At 32.1% G+C, this 18,425-nt stretch overlaps 1 protein-coding gene across 2 annotated transcripts in view; it reads left to right on the top strand.

The window, feature by feature from the left end:
• MDGA2 (MAM domain containing glycosylphosphatidylinositol anchor 2) overlaps window positions 1-18,425 on the top strand; it is an 834,858-nt gene that overhangs the window by 774,891 nt on the left and 41,542 nt on the right. For both annotated transcript variants that reach the window (XM_004055127.5, XM_055362264.2), the window contains exon 11: window positions 17,381-17,558. In XM_004055127.5, the coding sequence (XP_004055175.2) occupies window positions 17,381-17,558 (178 nt within the window). The remainder of the gene's footprint in view (window positions 1-17,380; window positions 17,559-18,425) is intronic.

Genomic DNA, 18,425 nt, shown 5'->3' with positions numbered 1-18,425 from the left:
TAATTGCATCCTCAGCTGGTCTAGGTTTTTTTTTCTATCATTATTTATCATGGTTGAGCTTTTCTGTGAGCCCCATATTCTTGGTGAGTGCATATTCTTTTGGTGAGCACATATTCTTTTGCCCATGTTAATTGTCTTGGGCAGTAATATATTTCTGTGAGATAAGCTAAAGCTCAAATCGTAACTTCTTTCTAACCACCTGAGTTCAAGAATCAAACAGAAAGTGAATGGTACAAATGATTCATCTCAGAGTATAGCCTTTGGCATTGCAGACTGGATTTGACTCCTCTCCATGTATTATCATAACTCTCAGGGAAATTTATTGTACTTCTGCTTTGAAAAGACTCCTTCACATGTAATCATTTTGGGAAAAAAAGGGTGGGGAGGAGAGAAAACACTCAGGTTGCCAGTTTGCCTACAAATTTTATCTACTCCTGGCCTATTACCTGGTATAATTAATTTTTGTTTTCTCAGAAGAAAAATCTTCAGTAATGACCGACTTATAAAAATGATGTGGTGTGGGACAGAAAAAATAAAATATCATATGCCAACCTATTTCCTGTTTGTGACATAATCCCCTTTCCATTAGCGGCTGCAATTTTCCCCTTAGGTTCAGGAATCTCCCTCTAATTTTATAGTGTCTCCAAGGTTGAGTTTGGGGAGGGGCAAAGATTCTGTTAGTTTTTCTTGTTTTTTTTTTTTTTAATTGAGAACTGCAGTGTGGACAATTAAATACTTTCTTTGCTTATCCTAAGCTAATATTTTTATACTGTTTCATTATTTTTGTTGATGCCATCTATATGATTAAAAAGATTGACACCCTTTGTTCTTAGTCAGTTGTCTGACCTTAATGAAATATTTCATTTTCCTGCCAAACCTCATGTCCTATCCAGTCTTGTAGTCTTGTTCTGAAGTAAATAAATCTCTTATTTTCCTAACTTCCTTTCTTTGGTTGTGTTCTTTAAAGGAGCCAACACACAATATGTGATTGCCATAATACTTCAAATTATTTGTCAAGTACCAAAGAACATGTTGATGAATGAAGTTGTCAGAGTTTTAATGTTGCCTCCCTAGACCTATTTATTTGAAAAACCTGTACTTGGATATCTCAGTGGCCTCCCAAACTTAATGCTTCTATATTCTAACCTATTTTGTCTCAAACATTGTCCTCCTCTTGTGATCCCCATTAGACTGAATGGCCATTATCTGTCCCATTGCTCAAGCCAGCAAGAAATGTACCTTGACGCCTTTCTCTATTTTATTCTCTATATCCAATTAATCAATAATTTCTACCAATTTTATTTTTCAATATTCTTCAAATCCTTCAACCCTTATTCATATTTACCACCATCACTAACTTCAATTTCTTACCAGAGAAATTACCAGAGTCTCTTCCAAAATAAACTCTTGTTCTCCAAATTGTTTTCCATTTATATTTCATATTTTTAATTGCTAATATTTTTCTTACTGATTACACAGACCCTTTATATATTAAGAAGGATTATGTCATATGTTTTGGAAATAGTCCTCCATGCATTTATCTTTTCATTTATTTGTTATTTTTATTTTTCATATTTTTACATTTTTATGCAATTTTTCCATTGTATGGTCTCTGAATTTCAGATCCTCTTAGAAAACATAATGCACTCAAAAATCTAAAAACATTCTCAAATATTTACTTGTAACACTTTATAGTTTCATTTTTTACTTTTAAATTAGGATCTATCTGTCATTTATATTGGTAAATTTTCCGATTTCCAAAAATAGATAAAGATTGTTACTATTTCTAAGCAAGGTCATATCTCCATGTTTTTCATATTATATGTTCCCAGATTATTATTATACATTTTGAGTGATAATTAAATTAATTGCTCACTGCACTCTTTCTACACATGTACCACTTGCAACCAAGTAATTTTAGTCGTAATGGTAGTAGGAATAGAAGATGTTATTATTGCATTAGCTAACACTTGTATAATGCTTACTTACTGTTAAACATCTTTAAGTGCTTTATATATATTAATTCTTTTAATCCTCAGAATAACTCAATGAGGCAGGAATAGGTTAGACTTTAACATATAAGGAGAACAAAGACTCTGTCTAATTTGTTTAAGTAATAGGCTCTCAACAGATGGCTTTCAATGACTGAATCAATCTATGATATTGCGCAACATTTTCCATTAAAATAGAATGTTGTAGTTATTTGCCATTCAAAATATCAAATGACCTTAATGTACATCTTTGTATAAGACATCACTGTCTCTCCAACTGTTAATTTCCTAAAGCAATGCATTAAGAAATCTTTGATGATTAAAAAACATTTTTCTAGAAACTGACAGGAATATACAGTACAAATATGAGGTTGATAATAAGTTAAAATAATATTTAAACATAGGCATACTTCAGTGGAGAGTGATACTAGATTAGATGCTTAGTAAATATAAGTATGTTAGTAGAGAACAATAATCTAAATATGGATTTCATATAGGAATAAATACGGATATCACATTAGGGCTTTCTGAAAAACATTTAAAATATGTATTCTAAATTGTCATTGATTGGTTCTTATCGATTTACTTTGTGCCATTTGGGAGGCATGTTTATGGTATCTCTTTAAACAAAGAACCCTACTGGATATATCACTATTTCAATAGTTACTACTGAAAAGATGTAGGCCTTCTCACAGGCCTCACACAGCAGCTACACTTACATGTCATTGGCCAGGACTAGGTCATATGACCACACTTAATTTGGAGGGATGCTCAGAAATACAGCACTGCTAAAAATTGTTAATGAGTAAGTGGAGTGGGAAAAGATTAGCAAGTAGCATTTCTTGTCATATTGTCCTATGTATTCATTAAGAGAAAGTTATTGTGTTTCATTGGCCATAAAATCACTAAAATACAATATTGTATTTCAGGTAATTTTAAATTTTGAATATTCTAAGACTCAAAGAAAATGTATAGAGAGCTTGAAGTTATATTAAATTATATTTGAATATGTTTTAGATAACATCCTCATGCTCATGTCTGTTCTCCCTTACACTTCCAATTTTAATGCTCATATTAAAATTGGGATTATAAATATCAAATATATAACAATAATATAAAAAGTTTACTCCGCTTGATCCTTCATTACTTTTATCGTGCCAACATAAGTTAGATGATTTTAAATGAATGAATAAATGTATCAGTTAATGTTGTACAATTTCTATGAGAAGAAAATATTACTGACATTTTAAATCCAAAGTGTAGTAAGTGATGCTAATCTCTATTTATACATTTGTGTAAGTAGTCACAACAAGAAGCATTGCCTGTTTTTCTTACTTTTGTTCTTCTATGTCTATAATTTTAGGACACTTTGAGAATTAAATTTTTTATCATTGTCAATAATTGAATTAAAGCTACGGTACATCAGTATGTTTAAATTTATATATCAACATTCTCTACTGTGTAAAGTCTATGAAAATATATTAACCAAAATGACTGCCCAAATGGATATTTAAGAGACATCAAGCTAAAATAGCCTAACAAAACTTAGAAAATATCCATGGTGACATTATACATTTTAACCCAGTTAAACTGAATAATCCATCAAAGTGTATAGTAGCTGTTATTATAAATAATTTTACAAAAGAGCAATGCCTCAAATAATTTTAGCAGGAGAATAAGATTGAACTTTAGTAGCAATACGTACTATGGACAGTAATCGGTACTCACCAGAAGCAAGAACTTCAGTTGAAAGACTGTGAAAGGAAGTTATCAATGACACATGGAAGGGACAGGCGGCATTGCAGAATCAAAATATTAAGACTATTAGTAATAAATCCAGAATATAGCATATAGCACTAGTAAAATATCCTGTAGGTTTATAGAAATATACCTAGTTATTCTTTTTTTTTTTTTTTCTTTTTGAGACAGGGTCTTGCTCTGTCGCCCAGGCTGGAGTGCACTGGTGCAATCTCGGCTCGCTGCAACCTCCACCTCCCAGGTTCAAGCTAATTCTCCTGCCTCAGCCTCCTGAGTAGCTGGGACTACAGGCGCCCACCACCACGCCCAGCTAATTTTTGTATTTTTAATAGAGACGGGGTTTCACTATATTGACCAGGGTGGTCTTGAACTCCTGACCTCAGGTGATCCACCCGCCTCGGCCTCCCAAAGTGCTGGGATTACAGGCATGAGCCACCGCGCCTGGCCAACCTAGTTATTCTTAAAAATAATTGAAGAAGTGATTATGATTCCCCTTATATAAAATAGATACTGTATTAGTCCATTCTCATGCTTCTATGAAGAAATATCTGAGACTGGGTAATTTATAAAGGAGAAAAGTGCCTAGCAAAGGGGTAAAAGCCTTTTATAAAACCATCAGATCTTGTGAGAACTCACTCACTATCACGAGAACAGCAGTATGGGGGTAACTGCCCCCCTGATTCAATTACCTCCCACTGGGTTCCTCCCACACCACGTGAAGATTATGAGAACTACAATTCAAGATGAGATTTGGGTGGAGACACAGCCAAAGCATATCAGATACCAAGATGAATAAAAACTAAAAACTCAAACCCTAATTATTAATTTTTTACTACCTCCTGGATATTTTTGTAGTAGTCCTTAGAAAACCTACCTGATGAAGAAAGATTCTGACTGAGCTGCTTAATTCCAATTTATCAGGGTTGAAATCTATAACAAAATTAATTTTTAGGTTGAGGTGTCCTTTCACCTGCTGATCCAAGCATGACAAGAAAATAATTAGAATGTGTTTTTTCCAAACTTGATAGGAAGCAAGTTTTTCTTTCATAGTAATTTATCAGAAGCTGCTAAAGAATGATTATTTTTACTGTTACACATGGTCTCTTGGGTGGTTTTCAATGTTGTTTTGCTTTAACAGATGGGAGTAATAAATACATGGTAGGGGGATATGTCAGTAATACATATAAAGTCTTTCCTGAGGCAGTATGAAATACCCTGTCATTTAATGATTTATGTAACAGTTATGAGTACAAACTCAGCACAACCAAAGCACACATCCACTGGAGTCTCTAAATAAAATGGAAAGCAGAATCAGAATTCACTTTAACTGTCAGGTCTCACAAAATCAAAAGCTTTTTGTATGACTAACCCTTGTCCTAAAGATAAAAGCTAGATTTGTTATCTTCCTCTGTTGCCCCTTGCTATGTAATTGAGTTCAACATAATTAGGCCTTCCCAATGGTGAAAAAAAAATTTATAAATTTCTAAAGGAATGTAAATAAATCACACATTTGTCAGGAAAAACTGAAAGCAACACATTTGATATAAGAAGAAGAAATGGAGAATAGTGATTAAGATTACAAGAGTAGCCTGGAAATTGGACAATATTGGGTAATAATATTTATATTATCTTCTGCTTCTTACCAACTATATGACCTGGGAAAGTTTATTGGTTTAATCTACTTCTTCAACTGAGGAAATGAAGATAATAATACTAACCTCGATAGATTTTTTATAAGATTTAAATTAAAATAATGTGTAAAATATTTAGCAAAATATCTGGCAATAGTGAGTCCTCAAAAATATTATAGTTACTACTTTTCGTTTTTCTTAGTAAACAAAAATACTTTAGTTGAGTGTTCTCAACTGTCACCCCAAACTGCAGTTCTAAAAATTGTGGAAAATGAATCAAATGTGCCATTAAAGGCTCAGCCTTTCTGATGTCTGGTGGTGGAATTAAGGGACATATACATAGAAGTCTAAAAAAATTTATAAAATATCCATGGTGACATTATAAATTTCATATTTAGGCACCCTACTTGCTGAAATCACAGTGAATTTAAGGGAGACTGACAGTACAATTTGTACTAAAAACACAGAAGATAATTTTTAAAATAGCTCAATCTCTTTGATTACATTTTTAATTCCTATGTAAAGAATAATGTAGTCGTCAAAATTGTTCCTAGAAATTTGTAGTATTAAAATGTGAATACACTGTTAATAATTTTTAAATTTCTCTTATTTAATTGTACATTTTTAAGGTATACAACATGATGTTTTGATATAAATATACATAATACAATGATTACTACAGTCTCGCAAATTAACGTATTCATTCTCTTACATAGTTCTCTTATGTTTGTCCATATGTGGGTGTATGTGGTACAAGTACCTAAAATCAACTCTCTTAGCAAATTTATATTATGTAATACTATTAACTGTGGTCCTTCTGTTCTGTGATTAATCTCTATCCTTATTTATCCTACATAACTGAACATTGTACCCTTTGGCCTCCATCTCTCCATTTTCCTCACACTTACACCCCTGGTAGCCACTTTTCCATGTTCTTTTTCTGTGTATTTGAGTTTTTGTTTCGTTTTGTTTTAGATTCCACATATAAGTGATATCATGCACTCTTATTTATTTCTGGGTCTGCTTTATTTTACTTACCTTAATTCTTCTAGGTCCGCCCTGCTGTTGCAAATAGCAGTACCTTGTTTTTTTAAAGCTGGGTAATATTCAATTGTGTAATTTGCAATTTCTTTATCCATTCATTCATTCATGGACATTTAGGTTGTTTCCATATCTTGGCTGTTAGGAATAATGATGCAATAAACATGGGTGTGCAGTTGTCTTTATAAGTTGGTGATTTCTTCTGGGTAGGTATCTAGAAAAGAGATTTCTGGGTCATATGGTAGTTCGATGTTTAACTTTTTAAGGAAGCTTCATACTGTTTTTCACAATGGCTGAACCAATCTACATACCCACTAATAGTGTAGAGGTTTCCTTTATCTCTAAACCCTTGGCAACACTTGTTATCTCATCTTTTTTTTATAATAGTCATGCCAACAGATGTAAGATGATATTTAATTTTGGTTTTGATTTTCATTTTCAAGATGATTAGTGATATTGAACACCTTTTCATCTACCTGTTGACCAGTTTTACTTCTTCTTTAAAGAAATATCTATTGTCTTTTGTTTATTTTTGCAGGGTCAGATTATTTGTTTTTTTGCTGTCGAGTTGCATGAGTTCATTATATAGTTTGGACATTAACCCTTTATCTGATAATGTGGTTCACACATGATTTTTACAGTTCATTGCTAGCTTTGCATTTTGTTAATTGCTCCCTTTGTTGTACTGAAGCTTTTTAGTTTGATGTAGTCCCAATTGTTTATTTTTTATTTTGCTGCTTATGCTTTTGGTTAAATATCCAACAATTTCTTGTCAGAGCCAATACCAAGGGGCTTCCATCCCTTTTTCTTCTAGGATTGTATAGCTTCAGGTCTTATGCATAGATCTTTAATCCATTTTTGAGTTAATCTGTGTATGGTGTAAGATAAGAGCCAGTTTCATTCTTTTGCGTGTGGATATTCATTTTCCCACACTATTTACTGAAGAGGCTATTCTTGCTTCATTGGGTCTTCTTGGTGGACTTATCAAAAATTTGTTGACTGCATATGCTTAAGTTTATTTCTAGGCTCTCTGTTCCATTTGTCTATATGTCTGTTTTTATGCTAGTCCAATATTGTTTTGATTACTATTGCTTTGTGAACACATTTTTATATTATTTTCTTTAAATAAGCTTATTTAAAAAACATTTTTAATAAAGTTGTCACTTGTATGTTAAGGATTGATGTTTTCCATTAGAGGCTCATTTCCCCACAGATGAGGGTATGTTAACCTGACTGTGATCAAAGTGACTATTATGAGCCAGAATGTCTCATATTAACTTCTACTACATAACACATTTACTTTTGTAAGTTTAGATAGGAAACTTGCAAAAGTTCAAATATCATTTCATTCTTAAGTCTTAAAATATTTATTAGGATATTTATTATAAGTATTATAAAAAAGTCTTGTCATTAAAAAAATCCAATAATAAGGAAATGCTTTGGTGATAAAATTGTAGTTACTAGAATTTTATATATGTGCTAGATTTTAAACAATAATAACCTATTCTTTTAGAAACTAAAATAAAAAATTATTTAATGTATCGAAATTTCACCTTCTTAAGTCCTATTCATTAAATGTCAAGTTTTGAACTCTACCAAATCATGAATACGAACAGTATTATTCAATATAATTTACTTAATCATGATTATAATTCATTATTAAATGTATTGCTAACTATATAAAACAGGAAATAAATTATATTAATATAATAAGATAAATGTGCTCTGAAAGTTAAAAACATTAATCATTCCCTAATGTAAGTGTTAGCGATTACCTTTCAAATATTACAAAGGGGCAGGAATAAGAAAGGCTAACAAGATTCATTTGAACATTATTTATTCTGTATGTTTTCTGAGATACCATATTTACTCTTTTCATTTTTATCATTTTATTTTTTCTAGAATTATTATATTTAGAAACAGTAATTCTACACATTTTAATAGAAAGAGTTAAAATATAAAAATATAGAAATAATTTAAAGTTAATGAGCTATTTCATTGATTTGCTTGGGATTAAAAGAACATAGCAATCACTCAATAAATATTGGCTATATTTTAAATATTCTCACATATCCCTTTAATATACTTTAAACTGACACATTAGGAATGTAAAGTCACATAAAATATGTACTAAATATTAAAGACTATGTAAAATGACAGTCTTTGTTTTCATCTTCACTTCAGCTTTAGCTACTGTGAAAGGAATACTTTTTTTCAAGTTACTAAAGAACTTACTTTTTTCCAAAGTTCTGTTTTATTGTATGTGTCATAGTTGTTTTGGAACTACATATTTAACTTTATCATAACACCCTTAATATATGTAGGAAGTTTTAGATTCAATGTTTTTTCAACTTCAATTTCTACTTTTTCTATTACTTCTATTTCTATGATCACAGGGCAAGAATATTTCCCTTGGTTGTCACTAAAGACCTTGTTATCTGTGCTTAATGCTTAGTTTTCTTTAAAAAGATCCTTGAAGTATATTTGCAAGGCCTTTCATTTATTTACTGGTGAGCTTTACCAGAGACTCTGCTTGCATAGCCAGTTCACATCTCTTCAGACAGCAGTGGCTCACTAAGATAGGTGAGGGAAGAAAACTTGCTAAACTGGATGAAAGACTGAGAGACCCACTGATGCTGTGGACACATTCAATGCTGTCTTTGCCTGAGGGCTGCTGTGTTTGTTTTGTTTTATAATCAGTAACTGATGCTAAAAGAAATATAAATAAGAAATACTATAGGGAATTATTTTCAAGATACTCAAAGCTAAATGCAAGTTGAAAGCAGTTTGCTATATAAGTTAAAAACTTTTTGAAAAGGTCAGTTGAGAATTTTTGACAAATTAACAAATGCATTTTTCTATTTTTGTAATTTTCTTTATTAACTGCTCTCTCATTACTTAAAATTACAACAGAGAAGGCTAAGGCTTATGGCACAAGAATGGGAAGACCAACCTACACCTGCACAAAACAAGAAAGGTGACAAATGAACTTTTAATAGACTGTATAAAGTCCAAGCAAAAACAGTAGCCTTGAAAACCTAGTATTTAAATCAAATAGAGGTCATGGTGGTGGAAGTGAGCAGGAGGTGGCTAGGGGATAGAAAGCGTTGAGTTCTGAAATGCTTTATGTCAGGAATAAAAAATATCAGGAGCAATTCCCAAAGCAAATACAGAGTTCCAGGCATGGGAAATAGGATTATTTTAGCATAAGTGAGAGAAGAGCAATAGAGTGGGTCCTATATTCCCTGATAAAGAAGGGCAATAGAGTGGGTGCCTATATTCCCTGATAAAAGGCATCTACAACCCACCAGAGTAGGAAAGAAGGATGCATGCTCACTTCCCAACATGTAGTTGAGGAAGATTGCAAGACTTGCCGAGAAGTTCTGAGATCTGGGTCCCACTTGGGGGAGCCCTCAAGTAGCATAGTAGGGTAGACTGAGTCAAATTTTCAAGGAATGGGGCCTGGTATTTCTTTGCCTTACTGTAGCTCTGGGGAAGCTGTCAGGATTCACCAATCCCACACCGCTTCAAAAGAAAAGGGAAAGATAATGATGTTAGGCTCCAGGAACTTGTGATTTGCTTAAGAAAAATGCAGACTGAATAGAACTAGTGACTAAAAGCCAAGACAGTTCCAAGGACATAAAAAATAAATGCTATGCATGCTAGACGCTAGAACACAACTAGAAAAAACAGTTGAAGTTGACTGAGTTCAAACAAGAAGTATTCTCTCCTATACCACACCAGGATGCTTTCAAGGAAAACTCTTTAATTTAGACATAATTCAATTAAGAAAAATAATACAAGATTCCAAAGACCAAAGGCAGATAAAAACTTATAAATTTCTGGATATCTAAAAAATACACAGTCACTTCTAAAGGTGTTAATAGCATGAGCAAAGTATGATAAGCAAAATATTTCTATGATGTGAAAAGTGCCTACTCAGAAGAATTCTTGCTGAATGTAAAGAAGATGATACTCAAATTTGTGGTAATGAAAGAATAAAAGTTATATAATTAGTTGAATAAATGTTTGCTATTACTAGTAGAAAATAAAAATAAGATTCATTTAACGCCATGTTAGTTATTATCTCCTTTCCCTAAAAGGGGTTATTAAAACAATAGTGCATCTTAAAAATCAGTGTTACATTTTATTTGGGATTATAAGACAATTTGATTTTAATCCATGAAAATGTCATCTTCCTGATTTCATATTCTGTTGGATAATCATTAGTGTGCGTGATTTAGGGTCTGTAATACCTGGATTTTTAATGTCAGCTATTATTTTTACTATCAGTATGGTTGCTAAACATGAATAGGAGTTTCCTATAAAATGGATATATCAATCTTTTATAGAGTTACATAAAAATAAATGAAATAAACACACATATATGCCTTGTATTCAGTTGTTGCATTTCCTCTTCTGTTTTAGTTTTTACTTACCTGGTACTTTTCAATGGAGCTCATTATAGTGGTTAAAAAGATTTATAGTCCAAGAAAAAAAAAAGAGGAAAACATGACCACTTTTATTCCCTTCACATTTCAGAATCTGTTGCAGCCTTCTGCTTTTAAGTTAGTTAATTTTGTTTCTTATAAAATTAAGGAAAAAATTAACATGGTTTTTCCTCCTGAGACCTTTTCGGCAATAGCTTTTTAATTATCTTCTGCGGTAAAAATAACAAATTATAGTTTTTAATAAAAAGTCTCACTTTAGGGTACTTGGGGGTTTTTAGGCTAACCTCTAAATCATCTGAATGGAATATACCTCCTGGGGATAAAAGAAAAATTAAATGGATTTTTAAAATTGACATGAAGAAAATGGTTTAACACTTACTTACATATCATCATGCTTATAAGTATGATCTGGGATTGTCATCTGCTGTATTGTTTAGAACCCATCTTCTCTGAGGGTTTTCTGGTATTACGTTCAACCAGTGGAATAATATTGCATCTCCTTTTGTGTATGTGCAAACATTGCATTTAGTTTTCCATTTTTACATTTTGCACAGCTCACTGAGATACAATATGAAGTATTTAATTGCTTACTCTGCCAACTGCTGAAGTATACACTTTCATTACAGCTTAAATTAAAGACTTGGAATCAAAGTTATTGCTTTTTTAATACACATATGAAGTTATGGACACTGGAGTTTGTAATAAGTAACAACATCAACGTATCTCCTGACTAAAATTACTTGAGTAGAACACTCATTATAACAAGAGGATACCTGCAGTGTCCCTTTGTAATGTACTACAAATTTTCAGTGGTATTAAACTCTTATTTAAACTTATGTTAACATCAAGGAAAGTACACCTCGATTAAACTTGTGTCTTTAGGTAACAGTAAAATGTCAAATAAATTATTCTGTATATCTTTTTGTGTGTTTAAATTGATTTTATCTATCTTTTAAAATCATAGCACTTTGCCTATTGTTCATATACATATAAATCTAAAATTAAGAGACAGTAAAAGTGCCATCATTTATATTATGTTATAGTATTTTAACCTACCGAACTAATAGAAGCTTCATAATACCTAGTATTAACTATGCATGCTTATCTGAAAGATAAGTGCTTTCTGTGGAATTAGGATTTTTATCCTTCACCACTGTATGTAAATTCAGTGACTGTATGCAGTTTTCACTGAAATAACTTTGATTTTTCTGCCGTACTCCTTGGAGGCCAGTTAAAAATACATTGTATGCTGGCATTTAATTTCATCATATTTTTATCAAGTTAATGACCAGACATAGTTTATTATAACTAAATATATAAGGGCTCTGGTAAAAACAATTAAGGGAGCAGTATATTCAGGGAAAACAAAGGAGGAAGTGATACCAAAAAGAGTCATTTTGGGTCTAACCACATTCTGAAGCTGCCACTTAAAAGAGTTACCTTAACCTGTCTCTGCCTCAGTTTTTTCATTCATGAAATAGGGCTAAATATAGTTACTACCTGCTAGGGTTTGTGGGATATTACATATGATGATAGGTATAAGACAGTTAAAATAGTGGCACATGGTAAAGACTAATAGATGTATTTTTTTCTTAATTTTCTGAGCTGAAAATACAAGTTAGGAAGTTATCAATGTAGAGATATTAGAAGAAGCTACTAATAGTAATGAGGTGACTAATCTGTGCCTCACTAAATGTAGCCTCTGGATTATTTGTGTCCAAATTACTATGTGGGAGAGGAGATGCTTTTTAAAGATCGTATTTTTAGATCTCATTGAACCATAATTGCTGATGGTTGAGACTTAGAATTTTGGTTAACAGTGTCATCTAGTGATTCTCATGCATGCAGAAATATGAGAACCACTAATACAGAGTACCACAAACGCCATATACAAAATTCTGGAGAACATCAACATTTAGAACACAGGAAAAGAAAATAAGGAGTAGCCAAAGATGCAGATGTGGGAAGCAATATGAGAGAGAGCACTGTCATAGAATTCAAGGGAGAAAGAGTTTTAAGAAAATTCAGAATTCCTTCTCTCTCTTATTCTCTAATTCTCTTTATTAAAAACAGAGAAACATTTCAGGCCTACACAAAATAACATAATCACAATTTTTACATCTACCATTAATCTAAAACAAAACAAAACAAAAATCACCCGGCAGAGTTGAAGTCCTTTCTTTACCCCTCACAACTGCATCAACATCTCTTGCACTCTCCTAACCTATTTAAACAGTATCTTCAACTCAGTGTTTATTATTTCTCTTCATTTCTTTATTCTTTAATATGTACATATCTATACATCCTCTTTAAAATGCATAGTTTAAATTTTATAACATATCTACTTCAAAATTAATTTTAGTTCAATATTTTGTGAAAATTTTCCATGTTGATGTATGTTGCATAGGTTCCTTTTTCATGCTATATTTTATATTCCAGTTTATGAAGTGTCTACAATTTCATTATCACCTCTTAAACGATTGAGGTATAGACCATTTTCCATTTTCTATGCGATGAATATACTTGTTTCCAAGTATAAGAATTTACCTGTTCTCATTGTAACATGGCTTTTAATGCAAATTACTCTCCAAACTTATACCAGTTTGCATTTTCATCAAGGATACACGTTTGAAAGACAATTTTTCATGGATTGCTTATATTTCTTTGTGTCTTGTGCCCAGAGGCACCAGTTGCCCTTTTATTACAGCCTGTCTTTTCGAGTCATTAGCATAGCAAACGTCTTTAGAATGTAGTGTCTTCTTCTGGAACAGAGGGGAGGTTTGTTTGATGTCCTGTGATGTCTCCTTTCTGGGCAATTGTCGGACACATTTGGTTACTATCAGTTATAAAGACTAAGGTTTCTTAAACTCAGAGTCCTTCAGATGTGACACACAATCAAGGCATGTGCAGTGTCCTCCTTGGCACATCTGCAGAACTTCGGAGGTAAGGAGGATCAATGCTAAAATAAAGCTTGGGATTTATGCTGAGTCATGAGTCATTTTCTCTGACCAAGTAGTCTCCAGTCTTCTGCTAATATTCATGATATTGTGGCAGGCTAACTTGTTAGCTTATACGTAGGATAAAAATCTCATTTGTTTCCCACCCCAATCCCCTGGTTCTGACATGCACAAAGATTCTCATTGTTTTACATCTATACAAAGCCCTAATAGTTAATTTTTAAAAACTTTCTGCCTACTTGATGGTGGAAAATAATGTTGTGGTTTTAATTTCCGTTTCCTTGATTCATTGTGAGGCTAAGCCTCTTCTTTAGTTACTTACTTATTTGGGTTTCCTCATCTATGAATTACTTGTTGTTATTTGGCTCAATTTGCTACTGAATTCTTTTCCTTGTTATCAAAATGAGTTTTTAATAAAGTCTAGTTAATTGTGTATATTAACATGTGTATAATATCTTCTTCAAACCTCTGGCTTGTATTTTTCCTGTTTAATGGTGAATACTGATGAGAACAAATTTTTTAACTAGAAAGTTTATATTTAATTAATTTTAAATTTGGTAGACAAATTTCTCAATCTTTTTCTTCATGATTCATCCTTCCCTATTCTGTTTAAGAAAGCAATATATTGGCCACGCACGGTGACTTACGCCTGTAATCCCAGCACTTCAGGAGGCTGAGTTGGGTGATCACTTGAGGTCAAGAGTTTGAGACCAGCCTGGCCAACATGGTGTAACCCTGTCTCTACTAAAAATACAAAAAATTAGCCAGGCGTGGTTGTGGATGCCTGTAATTCCATTTACTCAGGGGGCCGAGGCAGGAGAATTGCTTGAATCCTGGAGGCGGAGGTTGCAGTGAGCCGAGATAGCATCGTTGTACTCCAGCCTAGGTGACAGAGCGAGACTGTCTCAGAAAAAAAACAAAAAAGAAAGTAATGTATTACCTGAGATCATAATAACATTTTTTCTGTATTTTTCCTAACTGATTTAAATTTTATGTTTTAAATTTAATTGTTTAATACTCCTGAGACTGAATTTTATGTATAAGATATAAGGTTCCAATGCAAGTGGTTTTTTTCCATATGCATAACCAATTGAATGGTATATATTTTTCTCTCTTCTGTGCAGACACTCTATATATTTTATATTTGGGCTTTCTTCCCATGCCATTATTTAATTTGTCATTTGTGTAGGACTGTGCTGTAGCACACATATTGTAGTTTTTATTTCCAGAAATGTAGCAGTCAAGACTGTATAATTAGGACTAACTTAACCTTCAGAAAACAAATACTTATGAACATATAGTATGTGCATATATGTGAACATATGTGCATATTATATGTGTATGTGTGTGTACCTGTGCACATAATGTGTACATGTGTATGTGTGTGTACATAGAGAAAGTACTAGGTAAAAATCCAAGGGAAAATGGCATTCAAAAGTAACAGAATTTCTGCCCAAACTACTTTTGCCCTCAGCTGTTTGCCAACCCAGACAAACTTGAACTTTGATTCTTAATAGTTTGGCACCATTGAGGCAGACAGCAATGAAAACTCAAGGCCTTCTCAAAGCAAGGGATCTTCTCCACTCTAATTTGTGACACCAAAGAGTTTCACAATCAAAGTAAAAGTAGGCCATGTTGCTGATGACCTTAGGAGCATGTCAGAAACAAGGGTACATCTATACAGAATATGTCTTTGTCATAGGCCACAGATAACCCCCAATAGTAGAATTTTAGGCCATATTATCAGCACCAGTGAAAAATAACCAAGCAAATAAAAGGAGAAAAGCCCCATGAAAAAGGATACCATAGATTTCAGCTATGAAAAATATCAGACACATATTACAAGGCAATGATGCATACTGTATGTTTAGATACATATAGAAAGAGGACTGTATTTGTCATATATATATATATCTGAATTAAGGAAAATAAAAAAACTGTCACAATTGTATAAGCCAGCAAAATATTAATAGCTTAAAAGTTACAATTTACAATAGCAAACAAAGCTGTGGATTACCTGTTATCTCATCTAATAAATTATATGCATACATTTAATAAAGAAAGCTTCAAAGTGCTTGTAAAAGACATTCAAGTGTATATGCATATGGAAGGATAGAGTGAGAGAAAAGGAAAGAGAGAGATTCCTACGTAGACAACTCTATAGATCTATTTTGGTTTTGTTTTTCCAATTATTATATACTTTATTGTTACTAAAGTACAATTTTAAATAGATTATGTTGAGCATTCTCACTTGTAATTCTAAAAAAATTTCTAATATATAAGCATTAAAAATAAAGCATCCTCTACCTTTTTGTTGGATCTTCTTTATCAGATTAATCAAGTTCCCTTTCATTCCTAGCTTGTCATATTTTTATTATAAATAGGAGTTGATGTTTCCCAAATTTTTCTCCATCTAGTAGAAATATGTTTTTTCTTCTTTTACCAGTTAACTATGTTGACATATTTTCTAATGTTAAGCAATTCTTGCATCCTTGCAAGAGAAACAATACTGGATGTAAAACTTGATGAATTTGAAAACAGTACTGTATGATGAATTTGGAAACAATACTGTATGTTAAAACTTTATGAATTTGGTTTGTATACATAAGTTTTTCTTTCTTGTACCATCCTTTTTGGTTTAAATTAAATAACATAGCTGGAGAGTTATTGTTTTTCTTTTTAAAAATATCTGCAAGATTTTGTAAAAGATTAGAATTCTTTCCTGAACATTTTGATAACTGTGCTGTGAAATTATCTGAGCATTGTGATTTTTTAGTGAGGGAAGCATTGTGAAACTCATTCTTCTTTTAACATATTACAATCACACTTTCATCTTCATTACTCTGACACCATTTATTTCAAGGAGACCATCACTTCCATCTTGCCAAATCCCATGGTAAATTCCTAGCCTTCATCTTAACTTCCTAACATTCTTCTTATGGAGATGTCCTCTGATTTAACTAAAGAGTGCCCCTCTCCAGCCTTCCCACTATGACTTTTAATCTCCTTGTGATTTTTTATTTTTCTTTATTGTACATATGACTAACTGAAATTTTATATTATACATTTGTTTATTGTGCCTCTCTTTTTAATAAACTTGAAAAGTTTAGGATTTGTCTTTGTTTTATACTTTTAATGCCCAGAATATATGGGAACTGTTATATATGCAATGCATATGTTTGCTAATGTGATAGAGTTGTAAGTATTCAAGAATCTCGTATGCCATTAATATGTTAAGCAAGAAGTAGCTAAACTTTGATCTCTCCCGACTTCAAGATCAGAGACACTTTGGAATTTTCTGACTCTTACTAAACATTAGATGATATATTAAATCTATTAAATACCTCTGATCATTTGGCAATTACCTGCAAACATCTGCATGCAAACATCTCAAAATTTGTTTCTCATTATAGAAACTTGAACTTTAATAATATGTATTCATTAATATACGTACTTTTTGATTTAATAAAATTTCAAAATTTGTTTTCAATTTTCTTAGTACCTCTGAAGAACATACTGGGAACATTATTCTATTATTGTTTTGATTTCAGGCTGGACAGCAGCGTTGGTGGGAGCAGGAGATTAAAATAAATGGGAATATTCAAAAGGGAGAATTAATTACATATAACTTGACAGAGCTAATTAAACCAGAAGCTTATGAAGTCCGACTGACTCCTCTCACCAAATTTGGTGAAGGAGATTCAACAATTCGTGTGATCAAATATAGTGGTAAGTAGCCTTTCATTTAAAATTATTTATTTATATATTTAACTATATGGAAAATATTGGTTGCTGCTATCTACCAAATTTAGACACAAAGTAAAACTTAGCATATTGACTTTCTGGATCATTAGCCAGTTAACTAAACAAAAAAACAAAACCAAAAACCTTAATCACCATAAATGTGACATTTGATTACAAATGTAGAGATATAGAATAATTTAGTTAATTGTGAACCTATGTGATATAAGCAATGTTTCTTTATTTTTGATCCTACAAGTTATAATACAATATTTGTCTGCATTTTATCTTTTCAAATTCTTTATGACTTTAAAACTTATTAAGAGGTAAAAAAAGATCAAAATTCATTTTCTGTTTTTTAAATAAAATTAATAGATTTCAGTTTTTGAGCAGTTTAAGGTTTACAGAAAATTGGCAGGAAGTATACAGAGCCCCGTCTCCCTGACACAGTATCCCCATTATTAACATCTTACATTATTGTGGTACATTGGTAAAAATTGATTAACAACTACTAAGAAATTATTATTAAAATCAATATTATACATTACAGTTATTTGTGTTGTGCAGTTATATGGATTTTGACAAGTGTATATAATTTCTCCACCATTACAGTATCATAGAGAATAGTTTCACTGCCTGAAAAGTTCCCATGCTCTACCCATTTATCTCTCCTTTCTCCAGTCCAGGCAACCAATGATATGTTTACTCTGTCTATAGTTTCTCCTTTTCGGGAATGTTGTAAATTTGGAATCATACAGCATGTAGCGCTTTTTAGACTGCCTTATTTCACTTAGAAATACATAAGATTTCTGTATGCCTTTTTGGGCCTTCATAGCACATTTCTTTTTATCATTG

The sequence above is a fragment of the Gorilla gorilla genome, chromosome 15 (genome assembly GCF_029281585.2).
Source record: "Gorilla gorilla gorilla isolate KB3781 chromosome 15, NHGRI_mGorGor1-v2.1_pri, whole genome shotgun sequence".
NCBI classification, from domain to species: Eukaryota; Metazoa; Chordata; class Mammalia; order Primates; family Hominidae; genus Gorilla; species Gorilla gorilla.
Note: the sequence above shows the minus strand (reverse complement) of the source record. Positions and strands in the feature narration are given on the sequence as shown.